Source organism: Phascolarctos cinereus, unplaced genomic scaffold, assembly GCF_003287225.1.
Source record: "Phascolarctos cinereus isolate Bilbo 61053 unplaced genomic scaffold, phaCin_HiC Scaffold_4;HRSCAF=312, whole genome shotgun sequence".
NCBI classification, from domain to species: domain Eukaryota; kingdom Metazoa; phylum Chordata; class Mammalia; order Diprotodontia; family Phascolarctidae; genus Phascolarctos; species Phascolarctos cinereus.
The window spans coordinates 487,987,826-488,004,593 of NW_027555847.1; the positions used below are offsets into that span (position 1 = coordinate 487,987,826).

The 16,768-nt window shown below is 37.1% G+C and overlaps 1 protein-coding gene and 1 long non-coding RNA gene across 16 annotated transcripts in view; one reads left to right on the forward strand and one right to left on the reverse strand.

Annotated features, from left to right (window-relative positions):
- The window catches only part of DTNA (dystrobrevin alpha), a 484,963-nt gene that overhangs the window by 10,434 nt on the left and 457,761 nt on the right, over window positions 1-16,768 (reverse strand). For 10 of the 15 annotated variants that reach the window (XM_078153434.1, XM_078153431.1, XM_078153432.1 and 7 more), the window contains 4 exons: window positions 15,671-15,830; window positions 11,952-12,041; window positions 7,095-7,263; window positions 5,205-5,337 (listed from right to left, as the gene is read on the reverse strand). In XM_078153434.1, the coding sequence (XP_078009560.1) occupies window positions 5,205-5,337; window positions 7,095-7,263; window positions 11,952-12,041; window positions 15,671-15,830 (552 nt within the window). Of the gene's footprint in view, window positions 1-1,675; window positions 1,724-5,204; window positions 5,338-7,094; window positions 7,264-11,951; window positions 12,042-15,670; window positions 15,831-16,768 lie in introns of all 15 variants that reach the window. The other 5 variants (XM_020992521.2, XM_020992528.2, XM_020992540.2 and 2 more) reach the window with 1 other exon arrangement.
- Window positions 10,145-16,768, forward strand: part of LOC110212520 (uncharacterized) — a 63,815-nt gene continuing 57,191 nt past the window's right edge. Inside the window, exon 1 of the long non-coding RNA XR_002325696.2 lies at window positions 10,145-10,228. This is a non-coding gene — a long non-coding RNA (uncharacterized LOC110212520). The remainder of the gene's footprint in view (window positions 10,229-16,768) is intronic.

The following is a 16,768-nucleotide window of genomic DNA, read 5'->3' on the forward strand; positions in this document are numbered from 1 at the left end:
AAGACCCGAGTTCAAATCTGGCTTCAGACATTTACTAGCTGTGTGATCCTGGGCAAGTCACTAAACCTCTATCTGCCTCAGTTTTCTCATCTGCAAAACAAGGACAATAACAGCACCTATCTCCCAGAGTTGTTATGAAGATGAAATGAGATTTTAAAAAAGCACTTTAAAAACCTTGAAGTAATACATAAATGATATTATCCTCATTATCATTATTATTATTTGATCTCTCTCAGCCTCAGTTTCCCCATCTGTAAACTGCAGCTATCTCACTGGGTTGTTGTGAGGATCAAGTGAGTTAACATGTGTAGAGCCTTCTGCAAGCTGTAAAGTGTAAATTATGTAAATACTAGCTGTTATGAGGGAACTGAGGTCCACAGAGGTAAAAGTGACTTGCTGAAAGTCACACAGGCTTTAAGGGATACGGTTTACCTTTTTACCCAGGTCCTGTGATGTGAAATCAAAAGATCTTTGTACTGTGCCATGACATCCTTCATGAGACTTTTAAAAAATGCTTCAGATTTCTTTGTTGTGTAGAGGACTTCCACTGATGCTGAACAAAACCCCTGTGAGCCTTAGTTGGGGGCTTTCCTCTCAGTTATGGTGACAGAAAAAAATGGATGATTACTTTGGGGCCAAACTTCTCCTGCTAAGAATTTCTAAAATTAGGCTGGTTCTCTGACAATGGAAACACAGAATCCATCCTTGGGACTGGATATGAAGTTTTTCCTGCTAGGCTGCTGTTGCTGTGGACTACATAGCATGTCAGCACTGTCCATGGGGTTTTCTTGGCAAAGATACTGGAGTGATTTGCCATTTCCTTCTCCAGTGGATAAAGGCAAATAAAGATTAAATGACTTGCCCAGGGTCACACAGCTAGTAAGTATCTGAGGCCACAGCTGAACTCAAGTCTTCTTCATTCCAGGTCCAGTGTTCTATCCACTGAGCCACCTAGGTGCCTCCAGTTAGTACCTGCAAAACCAAGGGCTTCACCTGCACAGCCTTCCCCAACCTAGTAGAGCTAGTAGAGAGGGAAGCATGTTTAATTCTTTGACTAGATCACAAAGTTGACGAAGACTTGCTCTTCTCTATTTTATCTCTCTATAGTATGGCTTCTAAACCTAGTGTCCATGAGCTTTCATTTTTGATGACTGTGTTTCAATATTATTGCTTTCCTTTGTAATATTATATATTTTACATATTAAAAAACATGATTCTGAGAAGGGGTCCATAAGCTTCACTATGACACTACCAAAGGGGTCCATGACACCAAAAAAGCTTAAGAACCCCTCTGATCCATAGTTTCATAAAGGTTGGAATCCATTAGAAAAATGTCAAGTGAGCAAGATGTTATTGCTACATGAACTGGTGAGTGAGTGCCAAGAGCTGATCCTTGGAGCATCGTTAGCATATAGAAAGAATCCTGCCAAGTATCCTAATGAATCAGAGTCAAAAATTCAGGTTCTGGAGATGCCGGCCAGCACTCCATAGCATTACTATGAAATACTCCATAAACAGCTATGATTGCTTGATGCCAGAAGGAAGGTATCTCATCACATGCAGACTTAAAAAACAAACAAATAAAAACCAGAAAGTGATTGTGAATCTGAGTTCCAAGTGATTAGAATTCACTGGTAAGTAGCCATATTTTTTCCTAAACAAAGAGGATACTTACTTGAGAGGAAAGTGATAGAAGGATATGCACTCAACCTTGCAAGCTGACCTGTGGATGAAAAAGGATATAAAACAAGAGAGGTGACACACCAAGTCAGGGAGGCAGCGAAGCTGGTGAATTATTTGGATGAAAGCCAAGCACACAAAGCGTTGCAGTGGGGGGCTGGGGAAGGGGAGGAGAAGAGGAAATGGTGGCTGGAGCATTCACATAATCAAACATCTGTACATTCACAGAAAATCATCTTAAAATTCTTCCAGACACATTTTTTCTGTGGTTCCGACATTTTATTTCTGTCTGCCATTGTGGTATTTGGTCATAGAGGAGAAAGCAATGTGAAAACAGCTTATGGCTCAAAAGAAGTTTCTTCATCTCAGAAAGAAGACTGTAAAACTCCGAGTATTTCCTCAACAAGTTTTACCCATCTGCATAATTTCTGATATGCTTAAAAAAAAATCAGATTCAATGTTCTGTAGCAGAAGGCTGACCTCCGCCTAACTCATGGAATGCCTGTAGTCACAGTTCCTGGTGTTACCCAAAGCCAGAAATAACTGAGCTCCAAGAGGGAGGCCAAGCTGAGGAGCCCAGAAAAACATGAACCCAGGCATTGACAATTTTACTATATCTCTCTGTGTACATGAAATAGAGCCAAATGAGAAACATGTGGGGATATCATCAGTCAAAATTCCCTGTGACTTTCTAATGGCTTGATTCCAAGCAAAGTGACATATCTCTTCCCTGCTGTGGAATGCAGTGAACATCCTAAGGAAAAAGAAATCTTCATTGATCTGGATTTTAGCAGCTTTATGCAGGTTTCTGTAGCATTTTATGTATTTATAAATATGCTTATATATTTATGAATAAATATGTTTGTATATTTATAAATAAATATGTTTATATCAAACATATAGTGTATTTATATAAATATTCATATAAATATGTTTTATGTTCACATATGAAAATTCATGTATAAATATATTTTATATATTTATCGCTCCATTTGATCTATAGACAAGTATCTATATAAAGAGAGAGAGAGAGAGTGAGAGAGAAAGAGAGATTGATTCACATTTTTTTAAACAACTGGGTCAACATGTTAGTTGTCTTTGAAAGCGGATCTTTCTCAAGGTGCTTTTGAGACCAAATTGATAAAGCCTAATGAAATGACAGGACTTAAAGCCCTAAGGTAAAAAGATACAGAGATGGCAGCAAAGATGGGGCCAAGATCTATGATTTTGGTATTCTCTTCTTGTAAAAGTACAATAGGATGATTTTAATTGCATTTTCTTTTATCAAATCATTGTCCAGAAGAATTATAGAGGTTAAGAAGCCATGCTTTCTTTTCTTTGGTTGGGGGGAAGGGAAGTATTTCCCTTTGCCCTGTAGTCCTCCAGGGAGAATGTTTCAAATTTTAACATGTCATGTGAGAGAGTCAAATAAAAGGTCATTTTTTTCTTCTCTAGTGTACTTTGAAAGAAAGGAAGGAAGAAAGAAAGAAAGAAAGAAAGAAAGAAAGAAAGAAAGAAAGAAAGAAAGAAAGAAAGAAAGAAAGAAAGAAGAAAGAAAAGAAAGAAAGGAAAGAGTATAGCAGACACCAAAATGCAGAGAAAGCTAGCCTGGGCACTCAGGAGGTAATGCAGATAGGTAGCATAATCTGATGGAGTCTACAAAGAGGCACAGACACACTATATGCACCAGAGGCCTTGAACCTCACTAAAAAAGCATGAAATGTCTGGTCTGAGAAAAGAAAAAACAGAAAGGGAAAGAAAACATGGGAAGAGAGCTAAGGAATTAGGGAAAGCCATCATTGTCAAAAATTTACATATTATTTTCTGTGAATTGGGATTTAGAGTTAGAAGGGATCTTAGAGGGTTAAAGGGCACTGGGTTGAAACTTTTCCTAAAATATGAATCCCCCAAATAACATTCCTGATATGTGGTTATCCGAACTGAAGTTGTAGACTTGTAATTCATTCTCTCCTGAGGCAGCCCATTCTGGCTCTGGACAGCTAATTTTTTTCCCCATTTTTTCATTTTCAGTCATTTTTTTTAGTCATTTGGTCTTTTTCTTTTCAATTAAAAAAAATTACACCTGTGATTTTGTTGCTACAGAGAATTCCTGATGAGCCAGCTCCCTCTAACAATGTTGACTGGTAACCATTGCGCAATTTCAAGTCTTAGAGATTTGCTTGGATAACTGAGAAGTTAAAGGACTCCCCCAGGGTCACAAAGCCGGTATGTGCCAGAGGTGGGACCTTGAACCTACTGCTTCCTCACTTTGAGGCCAGTTCTCTATCCATTAGGCCATACTGCCCCTTAGTTCTTTCATATACTGAACCCAAATCCCTGATTCTACCACCCATTAGTTCTGAGTTTTCCTTCTGGGGCTAAGCAGAATAATACACACAATCCTTGTCCCATGTGAAAACCCTCCCAAAAGCTGGGATCCCAAGATCCCAGCCAGTCTTCTCTTTGCCAAGCTCAATGTTCTTAGTTCCTTCAAGTAATCAGTAAAATCAGATTTTTAGAAACTTTGCTGTCCTCTGCCCTTTTCCCCACCTGATGCTTTATAAGAGGCATTAAGAGGGCAAATGCATTTCTAGTATTTCTGAAGGGTTGGCCTATCTATCTGCTTTTATATATCTGGGTCTTAGAATTTTCCCAGAACTTCTCAGTGGAATATCCTACTCTGTTATCTCTCTCTCTCTCTCTGGGAGGAAATCAAGGTTAAGTGACTTGCCCTGGGTCATACAGCTAGTAAGTGTCTGAGGCTGATTTGAACTCAGGTCCTGCTGACTCTAAGACCAGTGCTGTATCCACCACCCCACCTAGCTGGCCCTGTCATCTACCTTTAAGAGGAATCCATGAGTAGATTGTCTCCATTTTCCTTATAAGAGGAGGTACAAATAGTTTTAATTTACTTTTATTGCTTATTCTCATATGATAACTAATATAGCTATTCAAATATAATTATTTAGATAACTGCATCAGTTTTAAAGTATTTCAGGAAATAACATATCTTTTATTTCTTCTAAAAATCTGTTTCTAATAAATATTATGAAATAATAATCCCATCATAATGCTATAAGACCCAGAGAGAGAGAGACGAAATTTCTGCCAAAGTTCAGTTTGGGTACAATAAAGGCAACATGTTTCTCCCAACCCAAGTAAGGCTTTTTCTGACAATCTAGATAGAGTTTCAAATAAAATATTTTTGAGTAATGAGTAGAATTAATTTGCACAATTAGTGTTATTAGTACTTTAGTACCTGACTGGTGATTTATATATATATATATATGTATAATACTATAATACTATAAATAATATATTATAATAATATAAATACATTATATATATTATAATAATCTGATTTGTAGTCTAAAATACTCTGAGCAAAGCAGTCTATCTAATCCCTAAGAAAGTGGGAATGAATAAATTTTCTTAGTTCATCAAAGGATCCCAGCTATTAAAATAGATGTAATGCAAACTAATTTAGGGAGGTCTAAGGAGCAGCAGGCATCTGACTCATATACCTGGTAGGCTTCATCCTGCAGTTTCTGTTTCAGGTATTCTTCCATCTTGAGCTCATTTTCCAATTGACGGACAGAGTCATTTTCATAATTTTCATCCTCAGTCCTCACATAGGGGTCTCCATCTTCTGTAACCCTGAGAATACAAAAACAAAATTAATTGGAGCAAATGGGTCTTGGGCACAAAGAGAAATTGTCTGGAACTAAGGGAAAACATGGATAAAAAATTCATAGCAGATGTGTGTTTTGAGAGGCAGCATGGTTTAATGAGAAGAGCATTTGGTTTGGAGTCAAAAGAAACCTGACTTCATACCTTAACTCTGAAACTTAAGCTTTGTGATTTGAGGAGATCACTTAAACTTTTTGAGCATCAGTTTTTGCATCTGTAAAATGAAGACAATACAGTCATCCCTTCCACATTGCAAGGATGAGGAGCACTGTGACCCCATGATCTGGAAAATCTGTGTAAAATTTTTTGGCCCTTCCTTCATACCAGAGAAGAAGTCTGAATTATTATGGTATTAAAATACAAAATATGTTGATATTGTACAATACCATACACATATTTTATGCATTTCTGAGTTTCTAAATTTTTTCTGTGTTGTCTGCTGGCCTTTGTGTGTCATTTGCAGCTTCTGCAAAACTCCCCCCAAATTCCCATTTAATGCATTATGCTGCCCCGTGATATATTAAAAGGGTGATGGGGAAAAGTTGTGATGTGGAACGGATAACTATAATATTAATACTATGTTGTAAGGATCCAGTGAAATAACACGTTAATGGCTCTATAAACTTCTAGCATTATTATTTTTAGCAGTATTTTTTCCATAGTTCTATCCACTTCCATCCCTATGTTCCTTGGGGTTTTATATTCATTTCTAATAACTAATAAAAAACATCCTCCAAAATACTATTTTCTTGTGTTCAAGATCCTGAAGGACAGTTTCTATTATACAGAGAAACACATAATTGAGGACATCCAGTAGACTTGGTAGTTTAAACCTTAGGCTAAAATCTTAGAGAAAACCCTAGGTAATTAGTAATATACCAATGTTTCATTATGCAAAATAAAATGAATGTTTCACAACATAGATTAACTTATTCCAAAAAATAAACACATGAAATAATGAATTACAAAGGAGAAAAACTTCTATAATCATTATATTTTGACCTTCTATTTTATATTCTGCTTACTACCATTTGAATTTTAAACAAAGGGTAATGATAATTTTAGGTTAATGTTGTTCTTTTACAGAGGTGATATAAACAGTGGATAGAGATGGCTGGCCTTTGATTCAGAAAGACTTGCCCTGGGTTCAAATTCCATCTCTGACTGGCTTCCCCTGGGGAAGTCACTTAAGCACTCTGTACTTCCAGCAACTTCCAACGATTTATCAACTCTGTCATAGGTGGTCATGCTCTGTATTGGTGGAAAGCATTTCATGTTGTTAGTTCCCCAGGACAGATCCTTTACAGATGGTTTTTTATGCATCAATCTTGATAGTGCCAATGATTTCAAGAAGGCATCTGGTCCCTTTCTCGTTTGGTTCTTCAAAGCAGCTAAGCTTCTTCTTTGGAAATCTACAATACCTTTTCTGTTTGTTCTCCTTCTTAGAAATTCTCTATAGAGAATGATAGCAGACTCTGCCCAAGCCTTTTATATTCATAGCTACTCCTTCTAGTAGGTCTTGCCTCCCAATTCTGCTGCATTTAAATGCCGCTCAGTTCTTTTTCTCTATGAGGGTCAGGCCATTGGTGCCATATCTTTTCCAGAATGAAGGAACACCTCTTCTACCTCCTTACACCTTACATTTTCTCCAGCTACTCACAGTCTTTTATTTTATTTTGTTTTGAGGTTTAGAGGAACACATACATAAAAGGGGAGATACTTACATATCACTGTGCATGGTTCCAGTAGCAGCTCCACTGTGAAGGTACCCAGGTTTTCTAGCATGGATTTGTGCAAGGAAAGCCTTTTCAGAAGTGGGTGATGGAACTAGGTCATCAAATTGGGTCCGCCCAAATTCAGAATCCACATTACTCTCGGTCTCACTCCCCACCTCTATCAGGTATAACCAGAGATAACACAACAGAATTGTTAGCTTTGGTTTCTAGGAAATTCCTTTTATTACTAGCATTGCAAACAGTTTTATTTTTATCCAAATTACTAAATCAATTTAAAAAGCACAGGTTGCATATAGAATTTTATTCGACACACTGAAAAAAAGTGGGAGCTTTTTGTCTGCTATAATTGATATGAATCTTAGAAATTTTTTCCCTTGCCAAAAATATCCCATTGAATGTATTCTTTAAAAAACTTTTCCCTGATATAATGTTATAATCCTGTAATTCTTAACATTTTGGAACTGTAACGTATATGATGCTAAAAATGCCATTTGCCAATGAAGTCATATCTTTTATGACAAGTTATTATAATTGTGTAAACCGATAATATTTATCTGGAGAGGTGTTTTATTACCTCTCTGGAGACAGCAAAATGGTCAATTCTTAACAATTTATCTGGGCAGCAGTTCCATGTTATCATCCATGATAGCATAGAAGAAGTCTTTAATTATATACCTTCTTCCTATTGAGAGATTGGACAGCTAGGTGACACAGTGGATAGAGTACTGGACCTGGAGTCAGGAAGACTCATCTTCCTGAGTTCAAATCTGGCTTCAGACACTTACTACCTGTGTGATCCTGAGCAAGTCACTTCACCCTGTTTGCCTCAGTTTCCTTATCTGTGAAATGAGCCGGAGAAAGAAATGGCAAACCATTCCAGTATCTTTGTCAAGAAAACCCCAAAAGGGGTCACAAAGAGTAAGACAGGGCTGAATAACAATATAAATCAAACAGTAGATAAAGTGCTGAGCCTGGAGTCAGGAAGACCTGAGTTCAGTTCTAGGCTCAGATACCTTCTAGCTGTGTGACTCCAGGCAAGTCACTTAACCTCTGCCTTAGTTCCTCAACTGCAAAAATGGGGATAAAAATAACACCTAATTTACAGGATTGTTGTGAGGATCAAATGAGATAATATTTGTAAAGTGATTACTTAGCAGAGTACCTGACACATAGTAGGCAGATAATAACTCCTTGTTTTCTTCTTTCTTTGATAAGATTAGTTGATAACCATATTGGTAAAGGGAGGTCCCTACATTGATAAAATCATAGATCCTTCACCTATTTGTTTCTGTCAGTGCACGAGATAACAAGTTAGAAAAAGAAAGTTGACTTCAATCCAGTTCCCATCCCCATTTTATATTAGGGCTTTCAATATAATTTTGTGTGTCTGTGTTTTTAAATTAGGCATCAAAACATGAAGCCAGTTTATTTCTGGACAAGCTTCTTAATAAGAATAACAGATGGGAAAGACACAGAGGACTAGGATCACTAGAAGTTCTAATGTTATTTAATGAATAAAATGTGGATCTTAATGCTAAATTTATAATGATAAAAATAAAGTTTCTGATAGTGTCCTTCCCACCTCCAAACTTTGGTATTTAAATTTACATTATAATACAGGTATCAGAATATCAATGAACTCTTCCTTTATAAATTAATGTTTCAGCAAAGAGGACAACAAAAGCAACTTATTGAAGAATCCAGAGCTATCACTAATGTGTCTAGAACAAGTAGGAAAAATTAGAAATGCCAAACTAAAATTGTGTAAGAAGTTGATATTCTTGCCATAACTGAAAACATTTCATGTTAGATGAGTAAGGAAGAAAAAGAAAATGAAAGAAGTAGTGTGTTAACGTGGAAAGGGAGCTGAATTTGGAGACAGAGGACCTGAGTTTGAATCCTGACTCTACTCCTCATGGCCTATATGACCTTGGGCAAGGCACTTAAGTCCTCTGTGACTCAGTTTCCTTATTTTTAAAGTGAAAGGGTTAGAATTGATGGCCTGTGAGGTCTCTCCCAACTCTAAATATATGATCCTGTGACAGAGTCTAGCTCTAGAGAATTTGTCTTGAATGACACATAAATTTAAAAAATTCAAGTTTGTCATTACATTTGCAATGACTCCGGCCCTGAAGTTAGGAGGACCTGAGTTCAAATTCAGCCTCAGACCAAACACTTGACACTTACTAGCTATGTGACCCTGGGTAAATCACTTAACCCCAATCGCCTAAAAACAAAACAAAACAAAACAAAACAAAATTGCAATGACCACATGAATCAAGAAAAAGTATACATTTTCTCCTTTTATTATTTAACATGAAGTTTCTTTATTATTTAAGTTGCTAAGATTTCAGTAGTAGTTGGCCTTGAATCGAGACTACTTTGTCTCTTAGCAGTACACTATATAACAAGCTCTAATCCTAGCTCAACTAGGAACTAGCAAGGGGCTGTAGGTGAATCATTTAAGGTTCCTCAGTTTCCTCTCTGTAAAATAGGGATAACACTTATATTCCTTTATTCATAAGGTTGCTGAGAGGATAAAATGGGATCTGTAAATTATAATGTGTACTTGAATAAGTTTTAGTATCTACATTTGCAAACCAAATTCAATTCAGTAAAAATGAAACAAAAAACATGGATCGATTGGACTAGAAACTAGTCCATTGGACTAGTCACTAGATGGTCCCTATTAAATCCCTTCCAATCTAACATTCCATAATGTGATTAACACTAGTTAAATATAATACTGGGGGGAAGGGGTCTGCATGGCCCTACAAGATAGAACTGGGATGCTGCAGAGGGTTAGATTGAGGCTTAAGAAAAGGAAAAGCTTCCTAGTAATGAGAGCGGGATGGGCAACCTTAGGAGCAATGGATTCTCTGTCACTGGAGGTCTCCAAGGAAAGGCTGGATGAATACTAGTATTCTGAAGATGGAATTTTGATCCTTTTATAGGTTGGTATCCAAATTCCCTTATAACTTAGAGATTCTATGATTCTGATGCAACAGAAGTTTGCTCAGACGGCTCATAATCATAGTTCCATTTTCACTTCTCTTTCTTCTCTCCATACGGTCTCCTTTGGTGACCTCAACCACTCCCAAAGCTTCAGCTATCAGCTCAAGGTAAGATGACTGTCAAATCTATATTTCCAGCTACATTCCTTCTACTGAGCTGAAGTACTCTATTTCCAACTGGTTGTTAGAAACCTCTGCTAGATAGTCCACTGGCATCTTAACATTGAACACTAAACCCACTGTCTCCACTATCTCCTTCCTGACTTCTCTAGTTTTGTTAATGGAATTGCCATCTTCTTTGTCACCTAGGCTCAAAATCTTGCTGTCATAACTGACTTTTTCACTTATATATTTCTTTACTTATACACTCTTCTATTCCATTAATTACCAAGTCCTATCAATTTTTATTCTATGATATCTTTTGAATTCATGTCTTTTCTATCCCTGCCATATTAGTTCAAGCCTTCATTATTTCTAAAATGGACAATGGTCTTCTAGCTGGTGGTATCTAATAGGGGTGGGGAACCTGCAGCCTTGAGGCCACATGTGGCCCTCTAGGTCCTCAAGAGAGACCCTTTGACTGACCTGCTCTAGTATCTGACCATTACAGGACATCTTGTTGAAGTTTACATCCTATCTCAAACACTTCTTAGTTATATCCTCCAGGGCAAGTCATTTAACTTCTCTCAGCCTCTTGTTCCTCATCTGTAAAATGAGGATAATAATAGTATCTACATCCAATCTAGTAATAATAATAACAATCTAATAATAGTACCTACTTTTCATCTAATGAGAGAATATTTGTAAAGCAAACCTTAAAGTACAACACAAATGCTGAACTACTATTATTTCCTTTCAGTTATGTGATAAAGCTCTCTTTTTTTTTGAAAAATATCACAACTTTGTTTCAGATGAACTGATCTCTGAGAGGAAGGAAAGGATCATATTTTATTATCTCTGTATCCCTTCACTTCATTTAACAGTGCCTTGCAGGTTGATATTCACTCAGTGTTTCCTGAATGAATGAAAACACTTTGAAAAGGCATGTAAAGAATTCTTTGTTTTAAGGGATGGCTCTCTGGGAGGAGGAGAATTACAGAGGGAAGTCTAGGTAATGCAAAAAACATAGATATCAACAAAAAGATGTACTAAATAAAGAAAATACATGTAAAATGGCACACAAGTGTGAGGCATTATTTTCATCCACATAAATGAAAGCTGTGGAGCAGACTAATGTAGATAGTCAAAGGTTCTTGGTCTAGCTCCAGCCTCCTCAAACACATTCCAAAGAATTCCTGGCATGAAAACGTTAGAGTGAAAAACCATGGGCCAACTCAAAATGTTATTAAATTATAGGCATTTTGAAAAACAAAATAATGAGATTGATCAGATGGATATGAGACACTGGGCTATATTACTAAGAGCAGCAAAAGTATTGTCTTTTTTTTTTAAACCACTATAAATACTCACGATAAGTGATTTTTTTTAATGGTGTCAGCAACAGTTCTGCAATTACAATCTTAAAGAATTTGTCTGGGACCCTGAGAAGATAAGTGACTTGCCTCGGATCATTTCTCCAATATGTGAAATGCAATTCTTGAACACAGGTCTTCCGAAGTCCAAGGCCACTATTGGACTCTGCCTCCCATAAATAGACATTTTTTTTTTGGAGACAAATGGTCATTTAAACAACTATAAAATGTATGGACAAATTACTAAATTTAAAACTTTGGCTCCTAAGCAGCTCCATCTTTACTCTATACTTTGCAAACTAAAGCTTATAGATCCTTACGTAATGCACAGCAGTTGTTTTAATGATTGAGAGTCTCACCTGAGTTTAGCTCTTTCACCAGAGAGGACATGGTATTAGTGATGGAGTCTGCAGCTACAAGCAAGTCATTCCTTAAATTTCTCCTTGTACCTTAAGTAGAAAAACATAATACAAAGCACATGATTCTTATCTATTCCCAAATTATGTTTTTTTTAAACAAACAACCCTCCACCCCCACAGAGCTAGTAAAAGGAACAGACTCCTTCAACATCCTGAAGGAATAGATATTATGGGGGGAAAAAAAGCCTGGGTTACTTAGGACAAAGAGCTTCATTTTCCCAAATACTATGTACAGTAGTAACATGAAAAAAATCCTGACTTTTGTCTACAGAACTTTTAAACAAATCATCCACACAAATAGTTGTCGTATCTGTTGTTTCTATTTTCTCTCTCCCTCTTCTTTCCGTGCTCCCTGTTGCTCTTAGAGCAGATTATCAGAGTCCTCATGACCTAGAGGTTTCCCAGCCACTGGTAGGACCATATTCTTTTTTTTTTTTAATAGTCATCAAAAAAAAAAGAGAGGTTTTTCCCTTAGTATTTTATTTTCCCCCCAATTACATGTAAAGATAGTTTTCAACATTCATTTCCATAATATTTTGAGTTCCAAATTTTTCTCCCTCCCCAAGTCAGGAAGCAATCTGATATAGATTATACATGTACAATCCTGTTAAATGTATTTCCACATTAGCATGATCATATTCTTAAGGCATGAGAGTGGCTGAGAAAGAGTGTTCTCAGGACAAAGTATACACTGACCCTGCTGGGTACAACTTTTCATCACAGTTCCTTCCTCTTTATGTAAGTATGCTGGCTCCAAGGAAGCAGAAAGCAAAGCTTGGAAACAAAAACACTGTATCTGGGGTAATATTAAAACGCCCCCAACACCGCAGCCCAAAGGAGGGCAATCAGAACTCGTGTGTACACAGACAATGGTTGTAAGGGAGAGACGGACCTGGGAAACTGAGGACGAGGACCTTGGCTGCTAGATTCCTGATGCTCAGAGACATAATAAGTCTCGCCTAGCTCCTTTCTTGTACTATCTGAAGACCACGACTTCCCAACAAGCTGTAGAATGCCATGGCCAGGTTTCCAAACACCAGGCTTGCTCCCCATAGCTACACCCAGTAAATATCCTGGCTAAAGGAGACCAGGGCAGAAGCACTAATGCAATCAGATGGCTTTGTGGCACCTAGCATGGTGAAAGACTCTTTCTGTGTTTTGTTTGTCGGTACTTTACTCAGATTATTTTCTGCTTCTGGCCCTGCTAAATATCTCTTTCCAGTGAAAAGAATTCCAGTTGGAACTCTGAATGCATTTTCTCATTAAAAAAAAAATCTCCATAGAGACTATGCTCTATGGTACCATTAATGCTGTATGGTGCTATTAACACTGTAGATTACTATTACTGTTGTATTTCAAGTACGTTAAAAATTAAAAAAGGCAATTGTGGGAGGAAGCTAAGTGGTGCAGTGGATAGAACACTGGACTTGCAGTCAGGAAGACCTGAATTCAAATCTAGCCGTAGATTATTAGCAGACTGATTCTGGGCAATTCATTTCCAGGGGTGGGGAACCTGTGGACTTGAGGCCACATGTGGCTTTCTAGATCCTTAAGCCTTCAGCTTTTTACCTGAATCAAAATTTTACAGAACAAATCCTTGTAATAAAAGGATTAATATGATATAAATAATAAATAAAATAATATAAATTAGTATAATAATAAAAAAAGAACTTAATAAAAATTAAGTTATTTAACCTCTCTCAGCCTCGCTTTCCTCATCCGTAAAATGGGGATAATAATAGCACCCACCTCCCAGGGTTATTGTGAGAATCAATGAAATAATATTAGTAAAGTACTTTAAAGCACTCTATAAATGCTGGCTATCCACTATTACATAATCTTAGAACCTCATGATTTAAATGTGAATTCTATGGGAAAAATACACTCACAGGACATATGAATGAAATTTTGAACTACACCCTTTTAGTAAGTTGGGACTTGAACTTAATATAAAATATGGCTCTTTCTATCACACTACTGGTGGTCTAATGGTTATTAATTGAAATACAACAATTAATAGGCACAGCTAACAGGCTAAAGCTGGATGAGTAATAATTTAAATTTCTGTAAAAATATCACTCTGGAGAAGAGGGAGAAAAGGTAATTTTCTTCTAATTCAAAACACAATTACATGAAATCTTTATCACAAAATATTTACACTTATTTTTGTGTTAAAAGGCACACAATTATGTTAGGGCTCTGCACTTTGTTTCCTAGATATTGCTTTCATACTTTTAGCCCTCTAAATAAGTGCTAAGAAAGGTGTGGATTCAACAGGAAGCTTCTATGATGGTCATCCTCCAATCAGTTATTGGGAAAGGAGGCAAGGCTGTTTCTGAAGTTCACTGATATCATGACTTCATCTTCAAGAAAGTTCTGTGACAAGAGGGAATCCCTCAGGCATCTACACATCACAATAAGCCTCTACTTGTCCATCTCAGGAGTGCTAACCTCCTACTCTCCTGTGCATAAAATAATTAAACTGTTGTGCTATCTGCAAATTGAATTATCTCAGTCTTTAGTTGGTTATAAGCTAACAGAGGATGGGAAAGTAGTAAGAAATGAGGAACTTAATAGATTGTTCTCATCCCCAGAAAGTTTACTCTGGGGCAGATGGATAGAAAAGTTAATTAAATTTTTTTTAAAAATCACTAAGTTCACTGTGAATAGCTTTGAATAAGAATGGTTATATTGTTGTTCAGTTGTGTCCAACTCTTCATGACCCATTTGGAATTTTCTTGGCAAAGATACTGGAATGGTTGGCCATTTCTTTCTCCAGCTCATTTTACGGATGAGGGAACTGAGGCAAACAGACTTGCCACGTAGGTCACACAATAAGTAAGTGTCTGAGGACACCTTCGAACTCAGATCTTTGTGATTTCAGGCTCAGCACTCTATACACTGTGCCACCTAGCTGCCCTAAGAATGGTCATACAGTGAAGTAAATAAGCAGGACACTGTTCTTATTTCCTTGAAGGCATTTGGACCTCTTCTTTCACCCCTCACTGCTAGTGCCTTCCCTTTTAGATTACCTTCCATTGTATATATCTTATAAATATAATTTTTTTGCACATTATCCCTCCCATTAGATTGTGAACTCCTTAAGGGCAAGGTCTGTGTTTTTGCTTTTCTTTGTCTCTCCAGAGCTTAGCACAGTGCCTGGCACATAGTAAATACTGAATAAAGGCATGTTAATTGATTGACTAAATGCTACTGACTTGACATATTGTATTTTATCAAAGTTCCTGAGAAATCAAAGATATCCACTATACTCCTAAATGATGTCTGTTTATGGAGGATGAAGCAGAAAGGAGGAAGGAGTATCTACAGTTGATTTAGGGCAAGAAAGTAGAATATGTCACAGTACATTGCAAAGCTCTTATAAGTTTAGATCAATGGTTCTTAATCTGGGTTTCATGAACTTGGTTTTAAAAATATTTTAATAACTATTTCAATGTAATCAGTTTCCTTGGTAATCCTATGGTTTTATTTTATGCATTTAAAAACGTCATTCTGAGAGCGGGTCCATGTGCTTCACCTGACTTGCAAAGGGATCAATGACATAAAGAAATTAAGAACCTCTGGGTTAGACCATATAGCAGCATTTAAGTGAACAGACCTTCACAGGTCCAAGCAAGAACCAAAATAAGGTCACTTACTTTGTGCAAAGGCTTCTTGTACATCTCCTCCTACCCCTGTCAGAGAGTCCTGAGGTGTATGAGTTGGGGTAGAGCAGGCAGAGGCTGATCTGATGGGCATAGGAATAGGCCTGCTTATCGTGTGACTGGGAGAAGAACGTGGAGAACCTGCCCCTTGAGTCTGGAAGGACAATACAAATTGTTAATTTATTTTTACATTAAAAGGCCATGCGACATCTGTGATTCCTCTGTAATTTCCTGCAAATAACAAAAATTATTAGGCAGAAAGACAGGTATAGTAGATACTATACAGATTAGGTATAGTAGTCTGGGCACTGGACTTGGGTCAGGAAGACTTAGATTCAAATCCTAGTACAGACACTTACTATCTCTCTGCTGCTGGGCAAGTCATGTTACTTCTCCTTTTATTCAACTGAAAAATGAAATTATTGTATTTGATGGCCTCTAAAGTCCCTTCCAGCTCTGAATCTATAATCTTATGACATGATAAATGCTTAATCTACCTAATCCGAAGTCATCATAAGAAGATAAAACATTTTACATCCTTTGTGGTAGGCACTAAATATTGTATGTGCTAAGTGAAATAGGTCACCTGCTTGATCCTTATTTAAGAGTCTGTTAAAACTTAGTGCCATGGAAATTGCCTTCTACAATATTCAGAGATAGCCTGGTATAGTGGAAAAAAGCAGCAGCCCTGAAGTCAAAGGACATGGATCCACATCCTGTCTCTGACATTGCCTGTGTGACTTTGGGCAAGTCACTTACTTTCTCTGGGCCTCAGTTTCTTTCCCTGTAAAACAAGGACATCGGACTAGATGGCCTTTGAGGTTTTTTTCAGCTTTGACTCTATGATCCCATGACTACTCTAGGATTCTGGGTTCAAGTCATGAAATGAAATCAAGAATCTTGGTTCTGATCTAATTATTGGACACTGGCTCCTTGGAAGAAATCTCCCCCCTCCCCCCAAAAGGCATATTCCAAAATGCCAATAATAGATTTAAAAGTAGAAGGATCTGGCTTTCCTTGGGTTTAATAAATTCTAGCTAGCCAAGAAGAGGGTTCTCCCCAGAGGATAATGATTTTTTTTCCCTTTCCCAA